Source organism: Pyrus communis, chromosome 11 (assembly GCF_041283825.1).
Source record: "Pyrus communis isolate YQ-2024b chromosome 11, ASM4128382v1, whole genome shotgun sequence".
NCBI lineage: Eukaryota > Viridiplantae > Streptophyta > Magnoliopsida > Rosales > Rosaceae > Pyrus > Pyrus communis.
The window spans coordinates 22,217,152-22,225,964 of record NC_142575.1 but is presented as its reverse complement, the minus strand read 5'-3'; the positions used below and the strand labels follow the sequence as shown (position 1 = coordinate 22,225,964).

The 8,813-nt window shown below is 34.2% G+C and overlaps 1 protein-coding gene across 1 annotated transcript; it reads right to left on the bottom strand.

The window, feature by feature from the left end:
- Positions 1 to 3,272: 3,272 nt before the first annotated feature.
- Positions 3,273 to 7,911, bottom strand: LOC137743631 (nudix hydrolase 10-like). The gene is made up of 9 exons (XM_068483556.2): positions 7,832 to 7,911; positions 7,126 to 7,340; positions 6,104 to 6,169; positions 5,326 to 5,463; positions 4,982 to 5,059; positions 4,840 to 4,890; positions 4,717 to 4,751; positions 3,827 to 3,935; positions 3,273 to 3,686 (listed from the first exon to the last, which is right to left on the bottom strand). Exons 2-9 carry the CDS (start codon positions 7,300 to 7,302, stop codon positions 3,477 to 3,479), a joined length of 864 nt encoding a protein of 287 aa, XP_068339657.1. The 5' UTR covers positions 7,303 to 7,340; positions 7,832 to 7,911; the 3' UTR covers positions 3,273 to 3,476.
- Positions 7,912 to 8,813: the final 902 nt, after the last annotated feature.

The following is an 8,813-nucleotide window of genomic DNA, read 5'->3' as shown; positions in this document are numbered from 1 at the left end:
TTTTTCAATATGCGTAACATCAAGATTATGTCTAATCAACAAATGCCTCTAATAAGGTAGTTCATAAAAAATAGATTTCTTCTTCCACTGACTCTTACTACTTGTACTGCTCTCAGTTCATTTTCTGCGTTACCTAACTGAAGCATCTTTCTTTGGTTTTCCAAAAGTAAATCTCAAAGTACAAAGTTCTTCAAGACATTGTAAACCAGTCCACTGCCTTGGTGCACTTCAAGACATTGACATCATGTAAACCAGTCCACTACATTGTAAACCAATTCCTTACAACCTGGCCACAAATCTTGATCTGCCTCTTCAAGCAACTTAAAAAAAGTCTCGATCTCTTCCAAACACCCTTCCCTAGAAAGGGATTCAATAGACGGCCCAACACCTTCTTCCGTTAATGGTTAGACAAATACATCATTAAGAACATCATGAATACCAATCAACCGATCTCCTGCTTCAGGAGCCGGCCCAACACCTTCTTCTCCAATCCCTATATTTTGCTCTCCAATGAAAGGTTCCCCATGATATTGCCACGAAGCATTTTTGTAATCTTTATCCATATCATACAACACAAGATGTTCGACAATAGTTTTTCTAACAAAGTATATCGATTACAACATCTTTTGCAAGGACATCTAAACTTATCAGGGCCAGCACCATTCACAACTGCTTGATTAAAAAAAAAAATTAATTCCATCTGTATACGCTTCCAAATTTCGCGATATTGTCAACCAACTCTTTTCCATGTTTTACCATTGTATGAGAGCAAATATTACGTTGAAACTAAGATACCGACAATCTTTCAATCCCTATCATGTAGGCATAACTATTAGAAATTTCAATCCTTATCTTTCAACCTCGAACTATCATAATTGCAATTTAATTTCCAACACCTATCACAGTAAAACAAATTTAAAAAAAAACAATAAAAGGTTAACAAAAATATGTTTATCTACACTCTTGATTATTTATTAAATTTAAGTTTTGTATATCCTCATAGCAATTAGAGTGAAATATTTAATTAATTAACATAATATATATCTATTTTACTAAATATTACCAATTTATGGTATATTAAATATTGTCATTTTAACATAAATATTTACAAATAATATTTATCTCAATTTCTTCATAACAATTTAAGTAAATAAAATAAACTAATGGAACACAAATATTCCTAATTTATCTTACTAATTAAATTAAAATCTCCAAATAAATAATTTTTTGTGTTAAACAAACAATTTAAACATCAAGAAGTTCAGTAATAAAACCTGAACTATTGAAGAATTTTGTCGTCGATCTACTCTTTATGTGGTCAGCCAACTAAATAAAGCCCCTGCAAAATCAAATCAGAAAATAAAAATAAGCCACGAAGTGCTAGATGAAGAAAGAAATAAAAGATGAAAAGTATGGAAGCAAAAGAAATGAAAAACTTAGGGTTAGATGAAGAGAAGAAAAATATGAAGTGCTTGATGAAGAAAGAAATAGAAGATAAAACGTATGGAAGCAAAAGAAATGAAAAACTTACTGTGAGATGAAGAGAACAAAACGATTGAAGTTGAAGAGAAGAAAAGGATTGAAGATTGAAGATTGAAGATTGAAGATTGAAGATTGAAGATTGAGGATAGAAGATTGATGATGAAGATTGAGGATTGAAGATGAAGAAGAGAAAGAAATCTGAATGAACAACAAACAAAAAAAACTTTTGGCGTAAAAACAATAAAATAGTCAATTTCTATCGGTTATAACCGCCAGAATACTAAAATAATAAAATAATCAATTTCTGTCGGTTATAACCGCCACCATTAACTTCAAAACCGCCATAATCTATAAAAAATATTTTAAAAAAAGAATTCACAAATACTGGCGGTTATAATAATTTTATGGCGGTTTAATCCGACACTAAATATCCGCCAGGAATTACTGTCGGTTATATCCGACATAAATTCACTTTTATTCGGCACTAATTAAATGATGTGTCGAATATCTTTTATCCAACATAACGGCTTATTAACCGCCACCATCATCCAACACTTAAAGCTAATATTGTAGTAGTGTTTTTCGAATTAAATGTACAATTTATTAAGAAGAATAAAAACATCAAAAGAAACATACAACTTCTTAATTACAAACTAATAAGAACTATTATGCAATTCCTCATCTACGGAAGACCCGCACACCAAACCAACATGAAAGATAACACTCATGAGTACTAAACTTTGTAAGTTGTACTGTAAAGGCACCCCGAGGAAAAAAAATGCACCACCCTCTAATTATCTTGTAATTGTTGACAAAGAAATAATTTTGAGTACAAATGTTGAACTTTCTCGTCAATCCTCTTAGTGTTTTTCCATGCACACAAATCACATGAAACACAAAAATCACCTCCTCATTTGCTCACAAGTATTGAGTTTGAGTTGCAATTCATAAGCACCAAGAAAGTTCTACTTGCATATGATTTAATATCCTAATGGATAGCGTGTTAGATTTCTGCCCATGCATTCCAGATTCGAAACTCCCTCATCCCCTAAATTATTGTAATAGTTTTGAACTCTCGCTCTTCCCCTAATAATAGTAATTTTGTTTTTTTATTTGTATTTTAAAAAAGATAACCTTTGGGAAAGCAAGTGATCACAATCACAAAAATTCTTCTCGCCAAAGAGAGAGCCACCACAACATAGATGGTTGTTTGATAGGATAATAAGGAGAGATAAAAAGGAAAGCCAAGAGGGATTGTCACCGACCCGAAGGCCAAAGTCAAGGTCGACAACTGACGGTTCTCTCTAGCAATCAACTGTACATGCTTAGTTGTAAAGAAGCAACTTTTACGTGCGATTATGACAACGTTACATAGTATTACTGTGCACATGATATAGTATGAATGAGCAAGAATGTTGATATTTTTCCCACCTAAGTATATTGTTAATAAATAAATATAGAATGTGCAGTGCAAAAATAAAACTGAAAAACGTCTGGTGAAAAATGGCAAAATATGTATATGATGTCGATATCATTTTTATTTTTATGTTTCTAGACACAATATCCATAGAACAGGATCTCAACACCATAAAATTTATCATCTATGCTTTCGTTTGGTTTGTTGAATTGGATTGAACGGACATAAACACACTTATCAATTCCAAGCCCCTTCCACCTGGGATATAGTTATCCATTCCCATCGAATCCTATCGAAACCTTGAGACCAAGCAAGGCCTACGGGTGTTGTGACTAGAAACATGACAAGCATAAAACAAAACTAGAGCAACACGGAGAATATAAACTGAAAATATATAACGATATAGAGGTTACAGAAAAAATATAGAGTCCCTATAAAAATACCACTAGATCGAGCACTAGTGATTTTGAAACTCTCGACGTCTTGTTTGGTAAACGGGATGTTTCCCCGGGTGCGTAGTCTTGCCTCGGAATCCGTAAATAAAACAAAGACAGAACGGATTGTTTTAGTGACATATCTATGAGTGATCAGAACAACTTAGGCACAGCAAATCCTGCCTATTTAAATACAAATAACTCAACTTATGGTCAAAAACTGATGTTATAGGCAGTGGAGAAAATCCAGCATATTCTGTGTCTAATTTTTCCAAGCAAAATTCAAGAATGTACTTGAAGAGCTCATGTTTCTGGGTGACTGGTTGAGCTTTAAAGTCCTCGAGTGGAATCCACTGCATGAAACAAAACAATGTCCCAAATTTGTGGTGAATGCATGACTCAATCCCCTCTAGAATATATGAAATCATCTGAATTTCAGTATGCGTATGAAAAGTAACAATTGCTTAAGTTCACATTATTATCCAAATGCTACCTTGGCTGCCTCAATCTCCAGTTCTTGCTTTTGGATGTCAAAGGATAGAGGACGCAGAATGCACACAAAGAATAGTTCCGACTTCTCAAAGAATGCCTTGTGTGCTTGCCTAAATGTAACAAAAACGACGAATGTATCATGATATTTGGAGTTCAACAAATTTGGCATTTATTAGAAGAAAAGCCTCTGATGAAGCCAAATAACTGTATAAAAAACACTTTGCAACCAAATTCCAGAGTCACGGTAGAGGTACTCTCATAGGATTTTCGTTCATCAGGAGCCTGGCTTGAGTTATGTAATTGAATGAGCAGAGTCACAGATAGAGTTGGAGCCAGACCTGATTAGTCAAATAATCACTTGCTTAATCTAAAGCGTGCATTTGAACTATTTCCATTTTTTTCAATTTAAAGCCAAAAATCTAATGATCGATGGCTATAGTTTAGCATTTCTAGAAAGCAGAATATAGAAAGGGTGGTACGATCAATTTCCAGATTAATTAAGCAGCAAGAGAACATTTGGTTGTACCACTCTTGCTCATTGCAAAATTATAAGTCATTTACTATAGGACAAAAAGTATTAGACAAGAAGCAAATAGAACTACACAAATGACAACAGAACACTGCATGAGGGTGGTATGAACCCGTTAATTATGTGATTGAGACTGTTAACGTCAACATTTAAAGGGAGCCCCTTTCAGTCACATCCTTGATAGCCAGTGGTATTGGTTCACAGGTAAGGTTACTAGGAGAATCTGGTTCAGTTTTCAGCTTCTAATCACGTTTTGCGACTCTTTTCTGATATGTATGACTTGGTTTTACCCTCTCCAGTCAAGTTTCATATGATAAATTTCCATTAAAACGTACATGACTCAAGCGTGAGAGAACTTGTACCTGAATGCTAATATCTCCAGAAATTCTGCGTCGATCTGAAGAAGTTAAAACTAGTGATCTTCATTACACCATAAATATTGGTAACATAAATGCAATACATGAACAGTATACATTGAAACTTACTCCTGTTTCTTCTTTAACTTCTCTTACAGCTGCCGCAAATATATCCTCACCCTGCAATTGAAGGGCTCCATTAATGTCCAATATACTCAAGACCATCACAGTATTGAACAACTAAAAGTACTCACGACCATAGGGTACATACCTCATCAACGACTCCAGTCGGGATTTTCCACACCCCTGTTCCTTGGAACCTGCCACTCTTTTCCTGGACTACAAGCATCTATGCAGAAGAAAACTTATTTCAAAACCAACAACAAATGACGACAAGGTTGTTAAAACTGAAGGCATGATAAGCCTACTGTATCAAAACACAGAAGAACAAGGGCGATGAAGTAAACCAAATTCGGAGTGAAAGAACTTGAAGGCCCATGGAATTGTGAGACAATTTATTAATTATCCAATTTGAACCATTGCTCAATCATAAAGAGACCAACAGCTATTTGATTTTATCCCAACGGCTAATAAATAGTAGATAAGAGGGAGTACCTCTTTTTTATCATTCAAAACAATAGCACCGACGCCTACTCGGTGTGATGCATTTGCAGGTAGAGTATTATTAATTTCAGGAATCCAATAAACAAGCATGAGGTAGTGCGGCTCAGCATGATGGTACCGAAAACCTTCCTGCCCTCAGCATAATAAATTGAAGCCAAGTCAACACATTTATTCAGATTAATGGACAGAATATGGCATAATGTCATCAAATCATGTGGATGTACCTTAATTCACTAATTGTTATTATTATTTTTTAATAAAGAATATAAAAAGAAATCAATGCCGAAATTTAGTTTCTTCAAGTTAAAACCTACCGTGCCAGAAACTACGTAGAGTATCAGGTTCTTTGTTCCCCTTTTGCTTTATATATACACATTTCTCAAAGTTATGTACTGTATAGAGTTTCAGTTCACATATCGTTCCAATCTCTAAGTAGGCGCATAGCTTCATTTTATTTTTCTACGAGACACAAATCTTGCTTTTCTGTGATAAACAATTGCAACATAGAAAATCCTATGCAAAGTATATGAGAATCAAACAACCACAGCACTTTCGTAGATTTATAAACCACATCATATATGATCCGTGGCATACTGGACATAGTCAAAGCAACATATTGTTGTCAAGAAAGTCTGCTAGTTCCTCAGATGGTCATGTTCCCTTTCTAATGCAGATTGCAGCTCACAACCAGCCTTCTGCATTGAAATCACACAAATTTGCACGGAGACAATTAGGCTGAATAGAAGATATTGTAATGCAGAGCAATTACCTTAACTGCAGTTTCGACAAGATTTACAAGTTCAATAGGCAATTTTATCCACACACCCTTCTTTCCCTGCATAGTGGATATGAAAAAGTATTGCAAGGAAGAAAGAAAGGATTAGAATATCCATCAAGAGAGAAAAAAAAACTGTTGACAAATTCAGTAATGTCTATCAAACAGCTGGTATACTGAATTATTCGATCAACATCATACATTGCACGAAAAGGACTTTACCTCCTACAATGTACTCAACTTCCTAACCAACATCAAAAGGAATTTTTTAAAGATGTTAGCAAACCAATGTCAAATTGTCAAATTTTGAGAACGAGCAGTTTATCCAAAATTCAAATGTTGAGAATACCATTTTAAAGTCTCTTACACCAAAGGCGACAAGAATAGAACTGAATGCATTATATTCGTGACGATTGGTTTATCAATTTATGCACAAACCATAATTGTTATCTTATTAAGCTGGATCAAAGTACACCATATTCTCTGACATATTGAATGGTACACACACACAGATTGTAGCTACAACAGCAGATCAAAGATTAGGATTTGAAGAGTTGGAAGCATCTAAGAGATTGCAACAGCAGCGAATCTGACCAGTTGGAAAACATGAGGAAAGGAAGAGATGTGGAGAAGAACAAGAAGAAGAAAAAAAGAATAGTATTGATATCTCATAATTTAAGTCTGTCTCCAAAAGAGTTTCATCTGAGAAAGCATATAGAAAAGCCAATCCAAAACCAAGTCAAACTGAAATCCCTAAATTACGATCTCCAACACCTAAGAAACTCAATCCAATCCACAATGGCATGTATCACTGAAATTTATACTAGATTAAAAGGTGCTGAATCTGCATAAATGTGAAACTAAAGAGCAATAACAACAATTAGTTACTCAAACAACCTTGGTTTACAGAATTAGAAAACACACCATATAGTCAAATAGAATAGGTCATCAAACTATTAAACCAAGATTGTCTAATGAACAAGATAATATCCAACAAAAAGCATAGACAGCAGTACCTCTTCCCTCCATTGTGAGATTGAAGCCCTAAGCAACGTAAGGAAGTCCCGAGGGTCCATAGTATCCTTCATGTCTACAATAACTCCTCCATGGGCATCATTGGTTGCAGGTAGTAAATCAACATGCAGAATTCCAGTTTTACAGACCTGGCACGATGAATTTACAGAAATCAACATTGTTCCAACCACAAAAGGAGTCACAAAGACAACAAAACCTGAAAGAAAACATGAGAGAAACAGAAGAAAAAAAAATCAAAACTAAGTTACACCTCAAGTATACAACAATTGTTTTCTCAAAACCTAATTTCCTAACCGAAATAGAATCAAATAACAGCAGGTGATGAAATGTGATTTTTGACTTTCCTACCGACTGTATTATCTGTGTAGGTGATGAAACTGTATGAATGTTACCTAAACAACGTTTAGATTTGAGTAGGGAAGTATGGCTGCCTACCATAGTAATTTCACGAATAATCGCTGAACAGATATAAGAAGCTCGAAACTCAGATAAGAAAATACACAGAACAGTACTTAAATTAAGGATGAAATGAGCATGAAAACTACGAGAGTTCTATAGTCCCCCAGTATTTAGAACTCCAGACTTTCTAACCGTTAGGTCTTTATTTTTTTATTTTTTTTAACTAAAGCTCCGACGTTTAAAAAACCCAAAGACTCCGAAACACTATGAAATTAGAGACAAACTTACTTGTGGACTACAAGACTTCCACTTTATGGTCACTCTGTTGTGTTGTGCGTTCAACTCCAAGTCTCTCTTTCCAGTTGTTGGCGTCCGGGTTTTTATAGTGGCAAGTTTGCGGACGCGGGAAAACTACCCTGCGAAGTGGGTAGTGACGTAGTTCCACTTGTTTCAAGGACCAATAGGAAATTTAAGGGTAGGGGGCTCACCATTTTTGATAGTGTGTAGGGAAGAGTGGCGGACGTCGACGTTCGCAGCCGCCCGGTTAATTAGGGGGGGTGTACGGTGGAACCATCAAGTATGTGATCGACTTGGCATGCATTTGAGTTGAAGTGTGAACAAATCCCACTTACACTTAATTTAGGGTGCTTTAAATTTTGGCCCATACAACTCATGATTTCTAGATAAAAATCCATTTATCTTTAAACCTCCAATAAAAATTCAAGTTTAAAATTTGCAGCCACATAAGAGTATTATTGGCCTAGCAATACAATTTATTGACACCCATGTCACTCATACTTTCTTGTCCATTTTCCAAATCTCTAAATTTATGCCAAATTAAAAGTAGCAGAAAAAGTTTATATTGTATTGCATTAATTGTATTCATATCATACCACAAATTTACCTTTTTTTTGTGATATAGTTTGCATATTAATTATATCCGCATTAATTGGGAGGTAAATTAATTTATTCCAATTATTAAAAAAATTATATAATATATTTTGAATCGTCTAACATTTCTCTAACTTCCATTAATTATATTCATATTAATTGAGAGGTAAATTATTGTATATACATTATTTTGAATCAAACAATAGGTAAATTATTCTTGTAAAAATTATATTGTAGATACATTACTTTGGTAAAAAAAAAAAAAAAAAAAAAAACAATAGGTAAAATAAAATTCATAAACAAAAGCAGTAGATACATTATATTTGTAAAAATTATATTGTAGATACATTATTTTGGTAAAAAGAAATTAAAAAAAACA